At 39.5% G+C, this 26,306-nt stretch overlaps 1 protein-coding gene across 4 annotated transcripts in view; it reads left to right on the forward strand.

The window, feature by feature from the left end:
• LOC120932100 (synuclein alpha interacting protein) overlaps window positions 1-16,539 on the forward strand; it is a 336,823-nt gene extending 320,284 nt beyond the window's left edge. For 3 of the 4 annotated variants that reach the window (XM_040344238.1, XM_040344270.1, XM_040344244.1), the window contains one exon: window positions 15,558-16,539. In XM_040344238.1, coding sequence (XP_040200172.1) covers window positions 15,558-15,633 — 76 coding nt within the window. In that variant the 3' untranslated portion in view covers window positions 15,634-16,539. The remainder of the gene's footprint in view (window positions 1-15,557) is intronic. The other variant, XM_040344252.1, reaches the window with a different exon arrangement.
• Window positions 16,540-26,306: the final 9,767 nt, after the last annotated feature.

Here is a 26,306-nt window from a genome sequence, read left to right on the forward strand (position 1 = left end):
TATAACAGATGATGTGAATGGAAACTACATTTCCTGTCATGTGTGGGAAAGTCACCTCCAGAATTCTCAAACCTGGATAGTGGAAGCCCAGGATATATTATGGTGGACGGGAGCTCGTAAAATTCTGTTTACATTTACAATGTGTCAGTAGTGAATTTGTACTGAAGGTTGGGGAAGGAAGGTGCGACATTCATTACATTCTTTGCTTTAGCTTCAGACTTGTCTCCCATGACACTGTGTACACCTCAGCATTAGTATTTATTATGGTAACATAGGCAAGAACTGATATTTTTTGTATACTATTCATTTGTAATATAACCGTATAGGTTCAGTTCAGCTGCAGGCATCTGAGATTAAGGCTGCTAGTTTTAGGGGGCGGTTGCAACCACTTTCATCTGTCCAGCAAAGGTGGCTTTTTCCCAAGCAGGGGGTAGGTGCAGAACAACTTTACAAGGATAATACAGGTGTCCCGCCAATTCTGGGCTCTGTTCGTTAATGGCACAGACAGGCCTTGCAGCGACACACTCCCCAGTCTGCTAGCACAAATCTCAAATTTAGGCCACCTGTGCCTTACTCCAGGATAAAAAATTTGGAGTGGAACAGTGCAGTGTGCTGCCCAAGGATCCCACCCACCCTTTCCCTGGCCAGAAAGCAAAGGAATTTGGATTCTTGTCAAATGCTTTTTACCTCTGAAACCATTTACCACACAAATCATCCCAGCTTAGGTGGCAAGTTTATGCCATTCTAGACCTTACACTGGGCTTTCTAGGATTGTTTATGGCAATATATAGTTTATTTTAAATGAGGGTTCTTCAAAAAGTTTCACTTTTTTAAACTCTATTAAACATAAAAATGTGCGGAAACATTTTAAGGACCCCTCGTATATTCAGATAATTGTTTCCTTTTTTTTTTTTAAAGTAAAACACATTAACATGTGTAGGCCAATAAAGTTAGGAAAATGCGTAGTTTACATAGGTGTATTACGACAAGGGCCGTGTTTGGCCGCATGGGGATGCACAGGTGTTCCATGCATCCTTGTGCAGGCAGTCCCATTCATGTCAAGTATGTATGCCTTCCTGTGCAGACAAACATGGCCCTCAAACGGGTGTACGCTGTAGTACACCCATGCGAATGAGACTTTAGGCAGAATAGACATACTAAATATTAGAGCATGTTCACTTTGCAAAGTGAATTTTCACAGATTTGTAAATGAAATAAAGCTAAGTGAACATTTACTTTGAAAAAAAAAGTACCTAATCATGTGGAAGGAAAAAAAGACAGACACACATTATTGGATGATTAGAGTCAATACAGCTTCACCTGATTCACTAAGCTAAACAACGTGAAAAAATTCACTTTGCAAAGTGAACACCTTATACTCCTGTAGTAAATCAAACCCATTGTTTCTGTTCTTGCGATTCTATGGATAATATTTGATAATATTATTGGAATTAGATCATAGCTGGATTAACAAGGGGGCTGATGAAGCTGCAGCTCCAGGCCCCTTTCTCAAGATAGGCCCATTTGCCCCAAAAAAAAAAAAAATCAAAAAAGAAAAGAAAAAAAAGATCGACTTTGGTGGGTTGTAGCTCGACGACCAGAGGTCACAGAAACCCCACATTTGGGGGGTAGGCATGGTAAGACCTACCCCACAACTGGTCAAAATATGGGACAGCTATCATTTATGATTCCAGAGATACAGGCCTGCTTGCACATATAAATACAAGCTGAAACACTGCAGCAAGCTGATAGGATCACAGGGCTTATAATAATTATTTGTATATTACTCATGGTAATTAACCCCTTGCCACCCAGGCCAATTCTGACACTTCTCTACTACATGTAAAAATCATCATTTGTTTTTTGCTAGAAAATTACTCTATGGTGGTCTTTGCACTTTTTATGTTGCACGGTGTAGAGCTGCACGATTCTGGCTAAAATGAGAATTGCAATTTTTTTGCTTAGAAGATAGATCACGATTCTCTCATGATTCTTGCAGGGTAACATCATGTTTCACATTAAAACAAAAAAACAAACAAACAAACAAAAAATGGGCTAACTTCACTGTTTTGTTTTTATGGTTTTTATTATTCATTGAAGTGGGCAAATGCAGTATGACATAAAATATTGCAGCAATAGCCATTTTATTCCCTAGAGTCTCTGCTAAAATATATATAATGTTTTTGGCGGTTCCAAGTAATTTTCTAGCAAATAAGATTACTTTTTAATTTAAGAAACAAGTGTTGGACTTTAAGTGGTTAAATTTAGTTACAATGTTAGTTAGTTACAATGTTTCATTTTTTTTACAAACTTGGCAGACTGCCCGGATTTTTTCTTTACACACAGAAGTGTATCCCTTTGATCTAAGAAGGAAGTGTTAGTTACAATGTTTCCTGTTAAAAACTTGGCAGACTGCCCGGATATTTTCTTTTGACAGCTGAAAGTCTCTCCACTTGTTATATGATAGCTGGCAGCACTGATTGTTTTGGGAAAAACCTAACAGGCTGGTTGTACTCAAGTCGATTAATAGATTGACTTGTGTAAAACCAGCTAGCCCATACATAGATTGACTATGGCTGGTCTCTGCATAATTGGCGTAATTTCAATCCATGTATGACCCGCTTAACCACTACGCAGTCTCTAAATATCCTTCCACTCCTGTACATAGTGCTCACTGTCATACTCTTCACACTCCTCTCCTGTACATAGTGCCCACTGTCATACTCTCCACACTTCTCTCCTATACATAGTGCCCACTGTCATACCCTACACAATCCTCTCCTGTACATAGTGCCCACTGTCATACCCTCCACACTCCTCTCCTATACATAGTGCCCACTGTCATACCCTCCACACTCCTCTCCTATACATAGTGCCCACTGTCATACCCTCCACACTCCTCTCCTATACATAGTGCCCACTGTCATACCCTCCACACTCCTCTCCTATACATAGTGCCCACTATCATACCGTCTACATTCCTCTCCTGTACATACTGCCCACTGTCATACCCTCCACACTCCTCTCCTGTACATACTGCCCCATCATACCCTCCACACTTCTCTCTGGTACGTACTACCCTCTGTCATACCCCCACACTCTTCCTGTACATACTGCCCATTGTCATACCCTTCACACTCCTCCTGTACACACTGCCCACTGTCATACCCTTCACACTCCTCTCCTGTACATAGTGCCTTTTGCCGTACCCTTTGCACTCCTCTCCTGTACATAGTGCCCACTGTTAGACCCTCCACATTCCTCTCCCTCACCTGCACATACTTCCCACTTATATACCATCCATACTCCTCCCCTATGTCGCTTACCCACAAAAACAGTTCTTTAAAATTATACTGAATACCCTCAATGTTACCAGCTCTAGAATGGGCACACTTGTGTTAGTTCAACTAAAGGAAATCTCAGTTCTCATATTTGTTCTGCCCCATTATTAGTACTCATTTAATTTTGTGATTACTACTATGACGTATAGAGGAACATCGGGGATCTCAGCTACTCTAAATATAGCACTTATATAAAAAAGTGTCCCTGAAAATATTTTTTAAATGTTGGCAACTGTGCACTTAGGCACTGCCCAAGGACCACTGGGTCAGTAGGGGGCCCCATGAGAGGCTCCTGGGATCCTGTGATAATAAAGCAGTAGTAAACTTTCCTGACATTACTACTTTTTAGAGGCCCTGGGGTAGGTTATGCCACAACGTACAAGTATGCACAGCATATTAGCACATTAGTGTACACTTAAATTTTCAGACTGAGCCCTCCAGTGCTGCGCTGTGATGAATCAGGCGGGGCCCCGGGCACTTACATCTTCACCCGGTCTTCTTTCTGGGTTCTATGCCATTGGTCACTTGCCTTGGCCGGGCTGTGTTCATGTCATTCCCACGCATTTATTTATTATTTATAAAAGGCCCCACCAAAATCCTCAGCACCAGGCCCATGATGTTCTTAATCTGGCCCTGGATAATATTAGTACTCACCTGATATTAGTAGGGCCTAGGCACACCCTAATCACCCTGTGTGGTGCAGATTCCCCCTGTTTAAACCACTGATATTTCATCAAAGCCCCCTAACAGGGCTCCTAACAAATTTGAGAAAAACGAATAAAAAAAAAATTGTAAATAATTTTAAAAAATAAAAAATATTGACACAAATCCCTGCCCTACTGACAGCGTCCACTGCTTTACTGACACCGTCAGTACAAATACTTGCACACACACACATATGTGTTTGAGCTTTGAGGTGCACACCCCAATGCAATAGGTTGTGCTTAACTATGTATTAGTACAATTAAGTAATATACTGTAGTTATAATAATATAAAATAATAACACTAAGCAAGTCATTCCCTGCATTTTTTTTAATACATTTAGGGACAATGTACAGCAGTAAGTCACACAAGTCATAGTTTACAAATGTTTTTCTTCCTCAGTGGTGGTCAGAAATTCCCATACTGCATTTGTTGGTGTTTTTGACATCTAATACGCTAGTCTTATTACTAACAGATAACCCACTGCATAGCTGAAATAAACACCAGTACAACAGTGTGGGTGCTAACCACAAACACAACCCTGTACAAGATGATTTTAATTTGCTGCTTTTCCTATGCAAAACAAGTTCCATGTATGTCTACAGCCTCAGCAGAAACCGCTTTCCCCATGGATGTTCCATGTCTAGACAAAGCAATTAGTACAATGTTTACTAAGTTACCAAACAAAAACAGTTGCTGGTGTGTGTCCTTAGAAAGAATGGTATGCTTTGGCCATAATGTGTTAAAAGGTTCCTAGGGACATGCATTGCAATGCAGTGTGAGTTGCAGTGGTGCTGCCTGTAATGACACAAGCACCTTTTTTGGTGTGTTTTGGTTTATTAGGCAGCCCATCCAAATGAAAATAGGTCAGCTCATGCATGGGAACATGAAGTTGCCATCATCCCTCAATGATTACAAATGTAAAAGGTAACCTATAATCCCAATTATAGAGGTTACCTTTTACATTTGTGCCCATCCAAATGAATGGGCTGCCTTAACAAGGTGCATGCATAATGTGCAACAACAATGTAAATTGAATTTTCTACAGGAACTATGTTTTGTGGATATTTGACACAAAAGTTACTTTATGCTTGAGAAAAAACTCTGGCTTTGGGTTCTGGAAAATTTGTAGCTGATGAACTAATGAATGTTAGGGAATACGTGATCTAAATGACAAAAGAAGTTGGGTTACATCAGCTGATCCAAAACACAATAAATCAACAATTTAGTGACTCAAATGGAAGCAATTCGTTATTTTACAACCACCAACTCCTGACCCCAGTCCTGTTGAAATGCTGTGGTCGTGGTATTATCTGCAACAGAAGACATCCCAAAATTACAGTATACATGGCCTTAACCTCCCTGGCGGTATGATTCTGTCTGGAATTACGTACCAAAAGCGGTACAATTATTTTGCAAGGAAATTTGGTTATTTGTACTGTAGGCCTGTAATTTTCAGGAATAACTCACTTAAATCTGACCAAACAAGAATCTTGTAGGCATCCCGGGTATGACATTTTTTTAAAAAACAAAATTATAAATTATAATATAATAAATAATTATAAATAATTATAACAAATAATAATATAATTATAATAAAAATTATTCAATAATGTAATCAACTCAAAATCACTGAAATTTGCTCAGTTGCAGAATTGTCGCTGTCATTATTTTTTTTTTGTTATGACGAATTTCCCCACAAATCGCTATCGCACATTTCTGCAAGTGATTATAATTTATTATCGCTGTTTTCTAGCTGATCTAAAACCATTTTTGACATAAAGGGACACTTTTGGACAATCTACAGTTTCCAGGCAGAAAGAACAGTTTTTATTATATAAAAGAACATGCAGGGCACTGGGCAGACCACTAGGGACAGGGGAGGTGTGTATTGTTTACATATAGTACTGTAATCTATAAGATTACAGTATACTGTATGTATTGTGTTTGTTTACTTTTTTGAATTTGGCGCCGTTCTCCGCCCCCGTGCGTCGTAACGTCGCAGGGAACGGAGATCGGCGGCACACGGGGAGACTGTGAATCGAGCGAGGAGGACCCGCTCGCTCACACAGCGGGGTGGCATCGCTGGATCCAGGGACAAGGTAAGTAACTTGCCTGTGGATCCAGCGAGAAGGTAAGCTGCGCCGCTGCACACTCTGCACGTCCACCCCGAGCGTGACTCGGGGATACCGATCCTAACATTGAAAACCAACCCCGAGTCACGCTCGGGTTTACCGCTAAGGGGGTTAAACAGTTTGCTATAAAGCAAGGGTCTCTAAACTGTGGCCCTTGGGACATTATTCCTTCCAATGATATGAGGCACTATTCCTCCAACTGACACCAGCAATGGGACACTTTCTTCCACTGATACCAATAATGGGATACTATTCCTCCTACTAATACAAATTATGGTGCACTACTCCTTCTACTGACCACCAACCCTGAGGCCATATTTATTCCCGCTGATGCTGGGCCTGGGAAATTTTCTACCCCTGCTGTCCTTAATCTGCCCTCCCCCAAAGTCTGAAAGATAGTAGAGTGCCCCTTTGTTTAAAAAGTTTGGAGAACCCTGGTATAAAGGAACAATGGGCCAGATCCACAAAAGGGTTACAACGGCGTATCTGCTGATACGCCGTCGTATCCCTGTTTCTATCTATGCGGCTGATTCATAGAATCAGTTACGCATAGACATCCCTAAGATCCGACATGTGTAATTGTTTTACACTGTCGGATCTTAGGATGCAGTACCGCGGCCGCCGCTGGGGGCATTTCTCATCGTAAACCAGCGTCAGGTATGCAAATTAGCACTTACGGAGATCCACAAAGGTTTTTCCCTTTGTGAAGTCGCCGTAAGTGTTAGTTTGCCGTCGCAAAGATAGGGCTGGTTTTACAAAGTGTAAAGTTAGTACACCATGTAAAAGTATACCCGTCTTTCCCGCGTCGCTGTCAATTTAAAAAAATAAATAAATAAATTCCCGCCGCATCTCTTTTTTACCCGTCGTGATTCACAAAACTCGGCGCAACGTAACGTAACGCAAAGCATGTCGGGAAAATAGCGTCGGGAGCATGTGCAGTACGTCCGGCGCGGGAGCACGCCTAATTTAAATGGGACTCGCCCCATTTGAATTGGCCCACCTTGCGCCGGACTGATTTAGGATACACCGCCGCAAATTTCCAGGTAAGTGCTTTGTGGATCGGGCACTAACTTGGACAATTTGCAGCGGTGTAACTTAAATCACAAAAGTTACGTTGCGCCCGCTGGTTGTGGCTCTGGCCCAATATGCCAAATATCTCTTAGCTTCTGCTTAGTTCTGATCATCAGCTACAGTACACACTTATTTGAGGCTATTGCTATAAAAGGATATTATAATAATTTAAAAATAAAATAGTTTGCCCATTAATAACTCTGATGGTTTAAAGCATCAGTTTAATTATGGTATTGCAAAATTATCTAATATGTGTGTTAACCATTTGACCTCTGGAAGATTTACCCCCCTTCATGAGCAGAAAATGTTTTGCTATACGGCACAGCGTTACTTTAGCTGACAATTGCGCAGTCATGCAACACTGTACACAAATGAAATCTATATAATTTGTTTCCACAAATAGAGCTTTCTTTTGGTGGTATTTGATCACTACTGGGTTGGAAAAAACAATGTTTTTTTACTTTGTGCTATAAAACATATCCAATCGAAAAATCAAATTGCTTCATAAATTTAGGCAAATATGTATTATTGCAACATATTTTTGGTAAAAAAAAATCCCAATATGCGTATATTAATTGGTTTACGCAAACGTCATAGCGTCTACAAACGATGGGATATTTAATGGATTTTTTTTTTTATACTAGTAAGAGGCGATGATCAGTGACTTGTGATGGGACTAGTAGGTCAGGCAATCTGACATTTTGTGGGAACTAGTGACACTAATAAAGTGATCAGTGCTAAAAGTATACACTGTCACTGTACTAATGACACTGGCTGGGAATGGGTTAAACATCTAGGGCGATCAAAGGGTTAAATGTGTGCCTAAACAGTGTTTATGTGTGTACTGTGAGGTGCTTTCATTAAGGGATGTCCTGGTTTTTATTCCCTGCTTTGCATGGAAACAAAAACACGCCCCTGCCTACAGCCGACATAGCTCTGTCTTGTTTACATAGACAGAGCTCTGTCCTGTCTTCCTCCTTGCTGATCAGCGAGTGCTGGTGGTCATCCATTAGCCAACATCCACTGATTGGTTTTGTGCTATGACTAATCACAGCACAGCCGTCGCACGTGCCCACTACCCAGAGAAGCAGAATCACATATAAACATGATTCATCGCTGCCGGCCCGCACTGTAGCAGTAAAGCTACAGTGCGCAGTCTGCAAAATATGTATTTGCTGTGTCTTAGATGAAAATTATATATATTTAAAGAAATCAAGTATATTCCTCAGGCCCCGTACACACGACCAGTTTCCTCGGCAGAATTCAGCTTCCGACCGAGTTTCTGGCTGAATTCTGCCGAGAAACCCGGCCGTGTGTACACTTTCGGCCGAGGAAGCCGACGAGGAGCTTGACGAGGAAATAGAGAACATGTTCTCTATTTCCTCGTTGTTCTATGGGAGCTCTCGGCCCGCCGAGCTCCTCGGCGGCTTCAGGGCTGAACTGGCCGAGGAACTCGATGTGTTTGGCACGTCGAGTTCCTCGGCCGTGTGTACGAGGCCTCAGGCTTCATCTTTTTTCTTCTCAGAAAACCAACATAGGTCATTTACTTGTAATGCATTTTAATTTCCAGGTGCAACTGGACTTATTCCCATTTCTCCCACTCCTATTGGTGAACCCTGGCTACAGGAGTATCTTGATGCTTACGCATGTATTGGATTGAATTCCCAAAAAATAGCCCAGGAGGCAATTGCCACTTATATGATACTCCTAGTCCCTTCCAAGCCCAAAAGGGCTAGGAGATGGGCCTACATTCTGCTAGAAATAGACCTTAACACAGGAAAAACAATAGGTCAACTTAAAACACTGAACCAACTGATACCTATAAATGGTCTAATTTATTAATTATTTTTTGGCTGCAAACTACTGTATTCTTTTTTTTTTTTGCCACCAGGCTGAAGGAAAAAAACAAAAAACAAATGCACAAATGAGATGGATGGAGGAATACCCCCTCGCCAGGACATTGTGTTATGACAACCACTGATGAAAAAGTTTTCAACATGTCCCTTCAACAGAAGCCGATTTTTGACATCTGTTGAGCAGGGGAGCCCACATGCTGATTGAAATTTGGCAGAATTTGGATCAGTGTATGGCCAGCATGTGGAGCTAAAAGTCGTTTACATACACCACCTATCTTTTTTTACTCCATTATATATCCATCCATTAATTTACATTTATCCATTCATATCTCTCTGTCACTTGGATGTCTCCAAACACAGCCTGAAATGTACTCTCTGGCAGAAACATCTGCAGACCTTCTGAAAACATGGAAAAGGATGAAAACATGTGAATGTGACAGTTTAATGTGCTTGGTGTACGTTCAATGCATGATCCATCATCCTTAATGAGAAAAACCTAAATGGACATCTGTACATACATTATGCTTGATTCTTCCCAAGCATTTCTGTGTCCTGCCAACAAACGAATAAAGAGACCTTGTCATTTTCCGAATCCTTGAAGAAAAGGAATTTTTATAAGCATGCCTTATGATTATTAGAGGGCAGCATTACAGTTAATATGTTTTATTGCAGAATAATGATAACCATATATATAGTTTATCTCTTAAATCTTTAGATATCATTTCATTTAATAAAAAAACTGACATCATTAACATAATAGCAAAGGTCATCTAGACAGTGAAGCTCAGAGCAGCTGAATGAGTATAAAAGTAGGCCAAAATATTAGTACAGATGTTTACTGCGGAGTCAGCATGTTTGCTGCCGGCTCTAACATCTGACAGCTGCAAAGGGTTTAGAGATCCTCAGCATCGACCCCATTATTTCAAAATTGATTTGCATACCCGAAAACTGCATTGTCCATGTCCGAAAACTGTATTATAATGCAGATTTTTTGCTAATTCTGCAGTACATTTTCTGGGCATTCCTTATAATAATACAGCATATGGATTAATATTTATTTCTGTTTTTTTTTTTTACATTGCTAACAGATTGTACAGTGTTTTACAGAACACATACATCTTTAACATCAGTCTTTACCCCAGATAAACTTCTACTGCACTCATACCATTACACACTCTAGGGCTAACCATTACCAGTTCCTCTACCACCTGCACCACTAAACGCTGCTGTGTTAAAGATCTAAGCTTACTGAAAGATCTTCAGCATCCAGTACACTTCTGGATATGTCAAATACCCCAGTGCCCCCCACACCGTGACATGCAGCCACTGTGCCCATCAAATACAGCCACTGTGCCCATCAAATACAGCCACTTTGCCCATCAAATACAGGCACTTTGCCCATCAAATACAGGCACTTTGCCTGTCAAATACAGTCACTTTGCCCATCAAATACAGCCACTTTGCCCATCAAATACAGGCACTTTGCCCATCAAATACAGGCACTTTGCCTGTCAAATACAGTCACTTTGCCCATCAAATACAGCCACTTTGCCCATCAAATACAGCCACTTTGCCTGTCAAATGCAGCCACTTTGCCTGTCAAATACAGCCACTTTGCCCATCAAATACAGCCACTTTGCCCATCAAATACAGCCACTTTGCCTGTCAAATACAGCCACTTTGCCTGTCAAATACAGTCACTTTGCCCATCAAATACAGGCACTTTGCCCGTCAAATACAGTCACTTTGCCCATCAAATACAGCCACTTTGCCCATCAAATACAGCCACTTTGCCCGTCAAATACAGCCACTTTGCCTGTCAAATACAGCCACTTTGCCTGTCAAATACAGCCACTTTGCCTGTCAAATACAGTCACTTTGCCCATCAAATACACCCACTGTGCCCGTCAAATACAGCCACTGTGCCCGTCAAATACAGCCACTGTCCCCGTCAAATACAGCCACCGTGCTTGTCAAATACAGCCACTGTGCCCGTCAAATACAAACACTGTGCTAAACAATGCATGAATCTATCTATCAATACTATGAAGAGGGGGGTGGCGGAATAGCTTTTTAGCCTCCGAAGCAGGTGTCCTCAATGGAAGATTTCCCTTTGACTATTTTTATAGGGACAACTCTATTTTGGATTTCCCATCACTTTCTTTCTTGGTGACCATAGTCACTACAGCTTTGACTGCTAGCTACTGTATGTATTTTTTTATTCTAATCTTTAAAATCTTTCTTCAAATCAACTCTCAGCTTCACAAATGTGTACATACAAATGGATAATAAAGGAAAATGTCAGGAGTTTGATAGTTGAAGAAAAATATTATACAATTTCATTAATACAAGAAAATACAAATATATATTACCAACAACATAAAAAAAAACTACATACAAACTACTACAAACTGGATACAAAAAAACTATATAATTCACTTAATTTTCTAGGCAAAATACAACATCCAGTATAACAGTCATAAAAAAAAACCTTGAAAAAACGAATTGCTAAAGTTGGCGAAAGTTTGTCCACTGTGGCCATAGATAATTAATATATAGCACCAAATAAATCCAGCTTAAATTCATTCATGTCCATCTGTATATACAAATGAAAAAAAAAAAGGCTTATAAGGCAGAAAAATATATGGGTATCTGTATAACAAAACCATTGTTGATGAAGCCAGCTGGATAGGCATAAGATATATTGTATCCAATAGAATTATAAAAGTGATTACAATCACACTGTGCAGACTGTGTATTGCCGTCTTATATCGAAATAGAAATATATAGAAATAGCATCCAGGAATAAACATTGAGAATAGCGATACCTTTAGCTTTCAGTTTCTCAAGCCAGGCTGTATAATGTAATATATAGCAGTATTTTGTGGGATAATGGCAAATGGCTAATAATATTGATGTAGTAGTTAGCACTTACGCTTAGCAGTACTAGAGTCATCGAATCCCAACCACAATGCCACCTGCCTGGAGTTTACATGTTCTCCCTGTGCCCTCATAGGTTTCCTCCCTCACTCCAAAGACATGCTGGTAGGTTCATTGGATCCAGTCTAAATTGGCCCTAGTATGTTTATGTATGAATGTGAGTTAAGCACCTTAGATTGTAAGCTCCTTAAGGGCAGGGACTGATGTGAATGTATGATATATTTGTAAAGCACTGTGTAAATTGTTGGTGTTATATAAGTACCAATAATAAATATTTGTACTAGTTTCTAAAATGTGACTGGTTGATGTAGGCATTTCTTCTACATCCTTCCAGATTTTAGTATTACTTCATATACACTAGCTATCATATTGCAGTACTTTGACATGTGTGTGAACCTGCCATCTCAGTTGGCAGTCAGCACTCCCCCTAAAATATATAGAGACACTGGAATTATAGAATAGAGTTGACATTTCATTATCTCCCATATCCATTGCTCTATTTGATTGCTCTCATCTCTCATGGCTCACCCTTCTGCAGTTTGTGAGATATCACTCTGACGAGGTTACGATATCTTATCAAGTCTAAGTTGTAATGTGTAATGCACTCTTAATAACTGCCATTGGTGACGTGTTACATGGGCAGGAAAAGAGGGGATGTCTCCTCAAGGGGCTCAGACTCAAAAAGAGGTTCAAGCCCATTCACATTGTATTCAAACCTCAAAAAAAGCAGCAAGAGATCTGTCTCTGCCAAATCTTCCCTGTCAAATTTCCTAATTTTTCAACACATGGATTTAGCACAATCTTATTGAAAGTTATAACAATTTGGAAAATAGCTTCAATAACAAGCAATTCGTATTCTCAAAAGTCACTGTTGTGTCTCTGATGTGAACTAACCAGCATTTCAATCTGCTACTCCTCATACTACTTTTGCGTCAAGTATGGCCACCCTTTTGTTGGTCATATACAGAGTGTATGTATACTATTACTATCCATTTATTTTCAAACATGATTTTCATCTGCCACACACTATTTCAAACATTTCCCAGCTTTAAATGTCCAAATTATCAAACTGGCATGGAAATTGATTGAAAATGCATTTTGATTGGACCTGTAGTGGTATGAACTGATTGTGTTTATGGGAGTGAAGGTTAATAAAAAAGCTCCAAAAGGCTAAGCATACGTCATACGTCATTAAGTCAACTATTTAAACGTAAGATTTACAGGGGTTGATTTACTAAAGTCCAATAGACTGTGCACTTTGCAAAGTGCAATTGCACTCTGAAAGTCCAGTGTCTCCAGAGCTTAGTAAATGAGATAAAGCTTCACTTTGCAAAGAATGCCCAATCACATAAAAGGAAAATGAAAAACAACTGCATTTTTTCTTTCACAGGATTTGAAGATTAAAGTCAGCAGAGTTTCTGATAATTTACTAAGCTCTGGAGCAACTGCTCTTTGCAAGATGCACAGTCTATTTGCCTTTAGTAAATCAACCCCACTATGTCCAAACATTATATAGGAACCAAGAAGCGTGCAAAGTCTTAATGAACCAAAGCCTCGTTCACACCATGTCCAGAGACATCAGTTATTCTGCACGTGTTCTGCAAGTGCGCAAAGAAAAAAATGGTTCTCTATGTGCCCATTTAACACCAAAACACTGATATCCTGTCTCCTGATTTTTTTTGTGCAGGAATCTGCAACGTGTATGCAGTTTTCTGCACGGAAAAAAAACACATGCCATCAACATCGTGATGAACATGGCACATACTGTAACTGTATAAATAAGTGATAAGCGCTTCAAATGAGTGACTAAAATCACAACAAAGGATAATACCAATAATTAGTGCACAAACACAATAGGTGACTGGACTGGTGTTGGTGAAGTGAAAACCAACTAAAAATATATCCCAAGGATTGCAAAAGGAGTATGGACCTTGAATGGTACAAACATAGACCTCTATGCAACTGGAGGTGTCCAGAAGCACTAAATGTGCAGATTAGGTGAAGATTCAAAAAAATTAAATAGATGATTAAAAGTTCAAAATTTGTAAATCATGACAGACAGTCTATAAAAAAAGATGAATCAGATGTTCTAAACTTCTGAGCCTCTGCTCTCTTCCCTCAGAAAGATGGTTAAATATCCTCATAGGTAATATAGTGCCCTTACCTGCAAGGTGCTATATATAGACATATAGTGTTGTCTCTACAGCGTGGTGGTCTTGCCTCTCCCAGTGTTAATCACTCCAACTGCTCCAGCTGCTGGGTATCTCCAATATTCCAGGCTCCGTGATCCAGAGTTAGGAATGGGATGAGGGAGGGAGAAAGAAAAAATGCCTCCAATAGTGTAGTGAGTTGAAACTCAAATGAATTTATTGCACCAAATGGCATAAAACAAAAACGAATGGGCGCATGCAAGAACAAGTTTAAAATTCGCGGGGACGCGGCGATCTAAGTACCGCTTAGCCTCCGGCTTGTGCGGGTGTATGAATCGGTCTGACTCCCTACGGCGTTACGTCACGCACCTCGTGACTTCATCAGGGGAACCCTATTGGCTGTCAGGCCGTCAATTAAATAGTCACAAACCGGAAGTAAACAAACTTCCATTTTCTCGTGGTCCATGTCTGTATACATAGTAGTAAAGGAAGTGACTGTTATTGGACGTAACTAGGACATAATTGCGTTCTGTGAGCATATACTGTAACTGATTCGCATGAAAACTGATGTCAACGTGCATAAAAACTCAATGAAACGTGCATGAAAACTGATGTAAACTCATGTCCCTGTAAATCAAATCTGCACGGTTTCCCATCAGTTTTCATGCACATTTGGTGTGAACAAGTCCTTAAGGCCCGTACACACAACACAAATATTGGACGAATGATCGTCCATTTTTTTTTTTTTTTTTGCATGCTAGTCTCATATCGGAAACGAAGAGGTTACTCAACTTTATGAAAATTCTTGTATGACAGAATTTAACTTCAAAAGTGATGTAATGTATTGTATAGTAATGTATTCTTTTGTTTCTGGGCATGCGTAATCTTGTTCTTCCGATTATATTTAGTTTTAATTTGGACGAAAACTATACTGATTAAATGAAAATCGGACGATCTAGTATCTTAGGGGGGAATATTTTCATGTTTCCCTTCAGTTAATTTCGGACAGACCGTCATGATCGGCTTTCGAAAGCTGTGTACTAATGATCAGATTATCGTACCATTTCGAAGAGCGGTATTTTTACTCCGATTTTTTTGATCGTGTGTACTAGGTGTTAGACTTATGCAAACATTTTTGCCAGTTTTATTTTGTAGAAAGTGAGCACTGCTGATGTAAGTGTTTAAGTTGTTAGCATTTCTCCAAAACAATTCATCCTAATTCTCCAACTGCCATTTTACAGAACAGTACAGTGTTTGAATGCAAATTCTCATTATGCAATTGTTCAGTTTGGCAAATTAAATGCAATGCAAGCCACTAAATTTAAATGTGAGTAAATGTTTCTTGTGTTATATCCACACAGGCATAATGGATCAGTGAAGATTTTATTCAGTGACATGGAGCCAGAAGAACCTGAGATGCAAGAGTTTTTCCTATAACCCTGTCTTCTAACAAATGTCCTGAGACCACACCTTTAAATCCTCGGCTCCCATGAGGCCTTATGATGTCTTTTTACACTTCGTGTTGGTGTGTTTGTTTGGTGTGGATACTTCTTTTCTCAGACGTCGACTTTTTGTCTTTGTGATAACAAGACTTTTTTATACTGCACTGCATGGACAGTGATTTGCTATATATCTGACTCTAGTTCCTGTTCATAAAGAAAATAATTTGTTTTTGTTGCCTTAGTGTCCTCTTTAGTTATTGTACACTGTATTTATTATTGACAAGTTTCATCCCATTGCTTATGTCACAAAGGAACCCGTTCTCCGTTTAAAAAAATCCTGCCATTTTTAGGGGTTCATTGAAGATTTCTTACATTGTGTTTAAAATGTCACTTCACGTTTTGAGTAAATCCGATTCTTGGAATCACAACTGGTATATAAATAAATGTACACATTTACCTTTCCGGGGTCATTTGTCATGCTGTAATCCATATTTCTGTGAAATAAATGTTAAAAAATATTTAGAACTGCAATGGAAACTGTACAGTACTGAACAGAACTGCCTGAATTCTTAATATGGACCCCCCACACACTAGTTATGAAAATTATAAAAAGATCATAGGAGAAGGGTGTTAAACTGTCTATCTAAAATATATATAGAATTAATATTTGCCAGATCCTTTAGCAGAGCGAGGGATTTTTGTAAAGGAAGCTGTAAAACCACCCTTTTTGAGCTTCATGGCTAAAAATTAGCAAGTAATCAAAAATACCCATCTCTGATAATCAGTTTAATCTAATCCTTCTAAATAATGCAAAAGAAAAAAAACAAGCTACCTCTGCTTCAGTGAACTGGTAAATGATTTTAATGTTCGCCAAACGCAAAAGTAAATTGCACCAAGAAAAGTATAAGTATAATCCACATAGAGAACAGGTAAATTACACATAAACCACTTTGATGCCTATATGTTTTTTAGGGATATTGAATATGTGGCCTTCATAATTGGGCTGGCGTTTGCAGATGGACATCCAATTGGTTTATAGTTCCTTTGCTGAAGTGTTCAAACAGGTTGAGGGTATAGCAAGTGAAACATCATGAATCATGTTGTGGTAAAGGTAGTTGGCATAAGCTGTTAGCTGTCTGGTCACACTGCATATATTTTACCCCTACTTTACATAATACTATCTTGCTTTTACAAAATCTCATACAAGTTGCTGCATGCACCAACAACCACATTACAGTGTTTGGCAAGAAATACCTGAGCATCAGCCCATAAATAGTTTGAATTACATTTTTTTAGTTTTGGATGGAGTAGGAAATGGTTAAATGTCATCAGTCCAACTACAGAAATTTCCTTTTACTCACAGACTCAGTGATACAACAGGAAGCGAGAGTTGTTAAGTGACTGTGAAATTTGAATTTTCCGTCACTTTCTGTCCTGCTGACAATAGTTAACGGTAAATCATATCAGTGAAATCATATCGGCAAAAGAAAAAACTGGCAGAAGCTCCCAAATAAGTTTTCGTTTTAAAAATCAGAAGCCGTAAGGCCCGTAATGCCAAAGGTGAACCCCACCAGCTCTGTATAGAGTATATTTTGTGCCATTATGAAAAAAACTGGAGCAGATATACAGTAAAATGTAATGTTCTTCAAAAAATAGCTAATGGTAATTACATACTGGATGCAAGTTCTTACACTACATGCCTTAACTTATTAAATAGGCCTGGTATGTCTCAGTCTGTGATTTAGATCAAACATTTTCTTTTCATTTGAAGACAGCAGGTGATTCCTAGGTTGATGCCACAAAATTAGTCTTTAGAAAGTATAATAAATTGCAAAAATGTTGGCATTACTAAATTGCACAGTATTGCCCAATTGATTACTAGTGTTGCCAGTTGCTGACATGATTTAAGTTGACAAAGAGTAAAATTAGGTTTATTCAGCAAACTAACAGCAGTGATGATGGGCAAAGGGCAAGAAGAAGGATGATAGTAAACATTTACATTTGACTTTTTCTAGTAAACAGAGGCCTGGTTGGTTACTACATGTTACTGCAATGTATACATAGTCATGGCTCGTGTTGAAAATGTCTGTCTGCTTCATTTTTCCAGAATGACTTTATGAAATGTTTAGTGCTATGAAACTCAACTGGCTTCTTCTGTAGATTTCTATAGCCTGGTAATGTTCTACAGGAAAAGCATGAAAAATATATTACTAAAACAAATGATAGTCATCCTGAACTTAAAGAGGAGCTCCAGGCTCCTTCAGAAATCAGCAGCTACAAATACTGTAGCTGCTGACTTTTAATATTTGGACACTTACCTGTCCAGGAATTCAGCGGTGTCCTCACTCGCCCCCGATTTTTCAGTCAGCTATCAGGTGCTGCCACCACCATCTCCACTAAGGGAAACCGGCAGTGAAGCCTTGTGGCATGTGCGAAGCATGCTGCAGTCTGTGAATGGGCCGGCTGTGGGGGGGAAGGGGAGCTGAACTCAGCCACAAGTAGGAGTGGGTACCTGTCAAATCCAAGTAGCCACCCCCCCTCCCCCAAAGGGGGGCAGACAGTCAGACCTTCCCCTTTTTAGGAAAGCCATAGATTATGCCACAGATTGAAGGTAAAGAAAGTCGCTTGATTTCCCCATCAACACAGTCAGTGTTGATGGGGGATATACCTCAAGCTGCATTATTGTGTTCTGACAGCAGGATCCCACAAGAAAAACCCAGCAGGCTAGTTGTACTGAGTTTGGTCAATAGATCGACTTCAGTACAACCAGCCTGCCCATAGATGAATCGAAATTCATATGGTTCCTGCTGAATCAACTGAATTTTGATCTGTCTATGGCCAACCTTACAGTGACATTACAGGCTAAAATAAACAAAGCATTGCCTCTCCACTGCTAATGCATAATGTTTACAAGAAAATACAGTGTAAATACTTTTTTTAACTTTTTTGGAGCGGTCACATGATCAGACAGCTCCGACTGCTATGTGTCAGTGAGAGGCTTGCTGCTGCTGGTTGGAGGGAACTCTCTCCCCTTCAACATTAGATAAATTCAATCAATAAAACCTGGAAGCTCGTCTTTGGTTTTTATGCAAAGCTGCATTCGATTTTGCACCATGCAGTTTTAGTGAATCGACCCCTATATTTCAAAGTTCTATGGAGTCTATGGGGTGGATATACTAAAGGAAAATAGGCTGTTCACTTTGCAAGTGAAGTTGCACTCTGAAAAGCACACTGGAAACTTCAAGCCTCTCACCGATACACAACAGATGGAGCTGTGCAATCACATTACCGCTTTGAGAATGTGAAAAAATAGGTATTTATACTGTGATATATTGCAAACAGTATGCAGCATGTTTATCATCAGTGAGGAAGCAAGGCTTCAAATGTTGTTTATGTTAGCATATACTTTTAAATTGTAAAGCCAGCTACTTTATGCTGTAACAAATAACTTTAATATGACTGCAATTTTTTTTTAAAACAAAATCTACTATATTTTCTTGCACTCTGAAATTGGTAATAGTAAATTTAAAATATACATACCCTCATGCCACAAAGAACCCAGCCATCCCTCACCAGCCTGCTAAGTTAATGGAACTTAGAACCCCATACCCAGTGCATACCTACTCCTCCATGGAGACAGTGGCATCCCACATTGTTCTTATATCCTTGATGCAGAAATCTCCTCTGAAACTCAACGCATCAGTAAAGCAACTCCCCATAGGCTTGAATGGAACCATAGTCTAAGGCCTCATACACACGACCGAGAATCTCGTCGTAAAAGAAACGTTGTTTTCCTCGACGAGATTCTTGTCAAGCTTGACGAGAATCTTGTCAAGCTTTCCTTGCATACACACTGTCAAGACAAAATCTTGTCATTCTCAAACGCGGTGACGTACAACGGCACTATAAAGGGGAAGTTCGATTCCACTAGCGCCACCCTTGGGGCTGCTTTTGCTAATCTCATGTTACTGCATGTTAAGTAAAAGTTTGGTGAGAGACGATTTGTGCTTTTCAGTCCGTTACAGCGTGACGAATGTGCTATCTCCATTACGAACGCTACTTTTACCGAAGGTGCGCTCCCATCTCATACTTGCACGCGTTTCTAAGCATACACACGAACGCGTTACTCGTCGTAAACCAGCCAGACGAGAAACACGACAAGGAAATTGAGACTCCCGACAAGTCTCTTTTTTTCTCGTCGAGATCCACGACAATTTTCTCGACGAAAAACATACACACGACTGTTTTTCTCGTCAAAAAAGCTCTGCCAGAATTTTTCTTGATGGATTTTGCCAAGGAAAACGGCCGTATGTACGAGGCTTTAAGGCAGCCATACATGGAAATTCAGCCCATTCAGCATGGACCGGACAAATTTGGATCTTTGTATGGGTGGATCTATGTTGGTTTTTCCCAATGATCATTGTGTTCTGACAGCAGGGGACACTCCCCACTGTCATAACACAAAAGCACAGTGGGAGGGGTTCCTTCATTCACATCAGATCTTAAACAAAAAAAATATTATTGTATGTTCAGCGTCTTTGCTGTAAGCGTATATGTCTATGAAGTATGCACTTGGAGAGGGAGTTTGATCATCTTAGCTAAAGTTTGATAAGGTTAGATAAGCTCACAGGCTAGGAAGGAGCAGGAGGAGGGGTTTTTTTTAGCAAATGTGTAGCTATACTTTAAGGCTTTTTAGTATAGCAGTTGTGCTACAAAAATTTATAAAACTGCAATGTGCCGTACCCATGAAGAAAATAAATAAGGCTAGAAAGAATGCAATTATAATGCACCTGATGCTCAGTAATAAATTCTGAAGCAGTACTAATAATTACTAAGACCACAATAACATCGAAAAATATATTTCTTAATTTCGGATAAAATGGGTAAATTGCGTTTTTATTTTAATGTTGTGACTATCTAACTGGATTCCCCACATATTTCTATGGAGAATACAGTAGTGGGCAAGTAACATGTTTCTTATTTTAATAAGTTACATGGAGTAGCAGTACCGGTAATTCTTATTGTGAGGCTCAAAAAATAAGCTGTCGAAAAATCAGTTATTTTACTTTATCACACTGGGAAGTGTAGAAGCTGGTGGGCAAAGAAAAGATGAAATCAATGACAACTTTTTTCTACACCAGATTATATGATCAGGCCAAGAGGACCACGATTATGCAGATAAGAAAGTGGATGGACAGCCGCACTCCAAGTAGGTCTTTTAAAAGAAGACGTGCTCTTTATTTAAAAGGAAAAATGCACAGCATACAAACAGCACACAGTGGGGAGAACAGCTGACGCGTTTCGCATTAAGAACTAATGCTTAGTCATGAGCTATGACTAAGCATTAGTTCTTAATGTGAAACGCGTCAGTTGTTCTCCCCACTGTGTGCTGTTTGTATGCTGTGCATTTTTCCTTTTAAATAAAGAGCACGTCTTCTTTTAAAAGACCTACTTGGAGTGCGGCTGTCCATCCACTTCCTTATCTGCATAATCCTATGCATTGCCAGCACCCGTGTGGTTCCTGAGTGGACTTTGATCACCTGCCTGTGCTCACCTGGAGCGGCGGTCTTTCTACCTGCAAGAGGACCACGATGATGACATGCAGCCTGTGATTTCCAGCTGGTCATCACAGACCTAAAGTGGCCATATAAAGAGTGTTGGTCATTGCAAGCATTTTTGGATGATTATTGAATAATTTCCTTAAGCAGAGCAGAAAACCTGGATGGGGAGGTTTTGCCCAAGGTTATTTTTTTACCAATAAAAAGGCATCAATGGGATCAGCATTGATAAAACACTGATTAGTCGGTGTGCACCCCCATGCTTTTATACTTACCAGTGTACAACAGGGAAAAGGAAGGAGAGAGGACTGGCCTAGAATGCCTGTTTCCCTGTACCTTGGGGGACTTGGGGGTGATTTGAAAAAAATCTGTGCACGGAGGTAACTGCGAAATGGCCCTAAGGCAACTTTATGAGGCAAGGCGAGCCCACAGCTCTTGTTCGTGGTAGTCTGTGCAGTGGTCATAATGATCGCTGGATTTTCTTACCCCTCATTTTTCTGTTTACAGATGACAGATTAAAACAGATGTAATCACTAAAAGCACTAGACAGTGGCCAGTTTATCAATGTTTAACTGACAACAGACATTAAAGTAATACTAAACACACATTATTTACTGGATGTTCATTGTACTTATTTCAATAATAAAAAAAAAACATTGAAGTACCTTTTTCCCAATTGATATACAGCTGTCACGTGACTCAGCTCTTTCCCAGCCTGTCTGCAGGGAAATATAAGCAGGAGGAGCTTTTAGTCCTCTGCTGCTGGTCACAATAAACTGTTTTGAACTGGCATACAAATATATATTTGAAATCAAATCTTTGTTTTGTGGAAATACCACGGTGTGGGCCAATTTCAGGCTGATTCACGCCCCTCCAGTGAACAGTGTCTTAGAATAAAAGGGATTCCGCTATTAATCTAAAAGTAATATCCTCCCCTAAGTATGTTTAGATGGTTGGTGAGCATGGAGGAGGAGGGAAGCAGTGGTCTGTTATTTACCACTGTGTATAAGCCCACATATGTGACTCTATTGTCACATGGGCTGCTCAGATGTGATAGGGAGGAAATAGCAGAAAAGAAACTCACTGAAAGCTGAGCATGTGCAGAGTTGCCACTACAGCTGCAATATCCCTAGTTAAATTGAGGACATGGATAGAAGGTGAGAAGGGTGAGATAGAGAGCAGCAGGATCAACCAGGTTTTTTGCAGAATACAGCAAATGAATCTCATAGTTACTAAGTGAGTGTATTGTTTTTTTGTCAATTTTATTTTAGCTACATTTTTAAACTTTTATTTTTCTTCTTTTGCTATTCATATTAAATCGTTGTTTTACAAAAAAAATTTACATTTAAATTTATTTATTTCAGCTCTGACAATAAGGGAAAAAGTGAATATGAATACAACCAATAAACAGTCCCTTTTACAGTGTCTAACAGTTTCCCCTTCATGTTTCCTATACAGTATGGCATAAAAGGAAAAATCTAGCTGCTTGCTATTGGAAATAAGAATTGTTCTCTCTTCAGACACTTATATGGTTACTGTAGTACGATTTCCAAAAAAATATACCCCGCTTAAAAAAAAAACAATAAATCCTATAATAATTGAAAGCACATTCATTCTCATTTCCCACAATTCTGCAAAGCCTGCAATTCCTGAAATGCCTGTCTGCAAAATTCAAAGCCTGCAATTCCTTGTCTTTGCATATTTCTTTGCATATATATCCTGAACCAAAGTTTTAATTACAAAGTAGAAAAATTTTTGCAGTATGTTTTTGGCAACAGATAAAAATTGCGAGATTCTGAATCTGCCCTGTTCCCCCATATTAGACTAGGAATACATGTATGACACAATTGCATAGAGATTCCCAACTTTCCATATGGGTAATTTATATCACACTGGAGAGGTCAATGGAATTATTTCTACAACCTGATATGCTTTACAGCTTTCAATCTGGTAGTGTTTTGTAACTTTGGTTCCCAGTTTTAAATTTTAACTGAAAAGCTAACATTTCACATTTAAAGTGCTGGCACAGAAAAAAAAAATATATATATATACACCGGTATATGAAATATATATGCATGAGCTGTGTCAACTTTCAGAAATTATAATGTTTAGGCAGCTTTGTAATTCCGACAGCACAGCCTGTTCCTGATCATTTACTTTTCTTCACTGCAGTCAAACTGCGCTTCGTCAGGATTGTGATTGGATAGTGAAGGAGTATCAGCTCACTGATAGGGTCATTACTGTGGTATGCATTGAATCCTAATTGGCTTATAGCAACCCCCCTCTCAGGTACTATTTAAAATACATTTAGGTATACGTAACTGGATTAACTGCAATATTACATTCCACCAACAAGCGGTGCTGCTAGTTTGTTATGGCACATCTCTGCCCTAAGAACACCCAGACTTATGGTAGGAAGAATCTTCAATGTTTTATTAAGATGGGGGATTTCACTTTCCCTGGTATGTCTTTCAAAAGACTGTGCTGAATCAACAAGCAAATGTTCAACCATCTTCCATATAAAACAATAGCAATAGACAACATTCAGGTCAGTTTCTCAATCCACAGTGAATTGTGTGTACGAAAAACAGATATTTGTGCCATTGCATGGGATGATCGCAGCACATAATTTTCTACTGTAAATTAATTATTTTTAGTTTGTGATGTCTTCACGTTATGTTTTTGTAAAGAAGAGGTTGTTTTCTTCTGAGCCTTTTACATTTTTTCAAAACTGTTAATTAAGTAGACTGCTAACTATAGAACATTTTACTAAGGTGTTTCTATTGTACAATGGCTGTTCCATAGTAGAAGAGCACTCAGTCTTGCTGTAAGAAATATTTTATGAAAAATTAGCACTTTTTTATCTAGCCTATGTTGGGTTTGACATTGTGAAATTTATGTTTTTGAAAACTACATTTTGGATGCAATAACAATAAAAAAAATAACTTGCCATTCTTGTGTTTCTTTTTACACTGTAGAGCAGTGATGGCGAACCTTGGCACCCCAGATGTTTTGGAACTACATTTTCCATGATGCTTATGCACTCTGCAGTGTAGGTGAGCATCATGGGAAATGTAGTTGCAAATCATCTGGTGTGCCAAGGTTCGCCTTCACTGCTGTAGAGAGTGGGAAAATTGTGCATTTTTTAATTGTAAACACCACTTGGATATATGCTGGCCAGGTATTTTGCTCATGTATGGTAAAGCAGAACCCATATGGCCTTAAGCGCAAGTACCATTTAGTACAGCATTTAGCCTTGTCCAGCTGCAGCCTGCAATTTCTGCAATTCCTGCCTGCATATTCAAAGCCTGCAATTTGTTGTCTTTGCATATTTGACTGGCTGCAGACAGTGGGGCTGGATGCTGCACCCTTAGCTCCTGGGTGCATGCTGTGCAGTTAGACACCCCCATGTGCATGGGGCCTAATAGGGCATTTCTATCCTCACAGTAATCCTCTCTGCACTTTTATCAACAACTTCTTGCCATCTTTACTAAATGCTGTTTTCTATTAAATAAGCAGGCGGAATTCATTTCATTATATGATTACATTTTATTAAAACATAATTTTTGTAATTTACATAAAATCTGTGGAGTTCTTTCGGTACGCAGGATTCAGTTAATCAAAGACAATTAGGTTATACTGGTGCCTGAAGGAGGACCCGGACACTGAAAGAAAAAAGCCATTAGCCAGCCAGGTATAATCCCTGCCACTCCCAGCTTTCTTCAGTTTTGTTGAAAAGCAATGATATCAGCATATCACAGACACAGATGGCTGAGACGTGGGTCCCTAATGAACTCCAAGAAAGGATTCTATGTTGAGCAAAAATCAATTATTAAGAGACACATAATACAGTTAATCAGAAACAACTGGTAGGCCAGCTGTGAGGTGGACAACAGTGACAAAACACGAACATGCCCACATAACCTAAAAACAATAGAACTGGGGGCAACCTGCAGGTCAAAGAGCTGTCTGAAGGACCTTATGCCTAAAGTTGGCATCAGTTGAGGCCTAATCATCCATCCAAACAGACGATGGATAATTCTCCAAACTTCAAGAACATGTGAATAAAAGACCAGGTGTCAGCCTTGCAAACAGTTCACTGATGCCGAAAAGCCATAGGCACCCACAGATCTAGCAAAGTGACCTTTAAGAGCAAAGGCTGAAACCCAATCCTTAACACCAGAAACCTGAACGATGATCTGTCTAATCTGCTGAGAAGTGGTGGAGCGAGAAGCCGGTTCCACTTTAAAGGGATCATCAGCAATTATAATATAGAGAGCCAGCCTTTCTGAAAGAAAGCAGGTTGATTGGGTCGAAATACCAAATCAGCTTCTGGTGCCTCACTAATGATTGATGTACACCAGTGCTATGGCATTGTCTGACAGGATCCTGATTCGCTGACCCTCCAGTCCAGTCAGGGTGTCCAGCATTGCAGGGACAACCAAATCGCTTGGGGCTTCAAAATGTTGATCAGGTGACGAGATTCCTCTGGTAAACATGTCCTCTCCAGCCCTTCAGTCTGCCATCCATTGTTAGGATCTACCAAAACATTTAGGAAGGATTTCCCCAACGCCAGAACTGGATTCCTGATATAACATACCAGAGATAACCTAGTCTTCGGTATCAGGTAAGTCAGTTTGTCTAGCGGTTGAACAGCTTTGTCCCAGAATCACAGTGTTGTTTGGGTCTGGAGTGGAATTGAGCAAATGGAAGTGCCTCAAAGTAGACTACCATCAAGCTAGAACTCTCATGCAGTATTGCAGAGTTGGATAACTCCTGCACTGAAGAGTCTGAGTTTGGGAGTGGAGAGTTAGAAGTGTTTCTCGGGGAAGAAAAACCTTGGCTCGAGTTGTGTCTAGGATGAGACTCCGATATTTAAATGTCTCTAATTTCTACTAAGTTGCATAGTTAGGTTGAAAAAAAAACACTAGTTCATTTAATTTAACCAATAAATAATATTAAAAACACAAATAGAAAACTTCCATATGCACAATCTTATAATAATATTAATAATAATATTATAGCCACAGTTGATCCAGAGGTAGTCAAAAAACCCTAATAAAGCATGATCAAACTGAACCTTTTTAAAGACTGGACTGTTCTTTTCACA

Source organism: Rana temporaria, chromosome 1, assembly GCF_905171775.1.
Source record: "Rana temporaria chromosome 1, aRanTem1.1, whole genome shotgun sequence".
In the NCBI taxonomy this organism is placed as follows: Eukaryota; Metazoa; Chordata; class Amphibia; order Anura; family Ranidae; genus Rana; species Rana temporaria.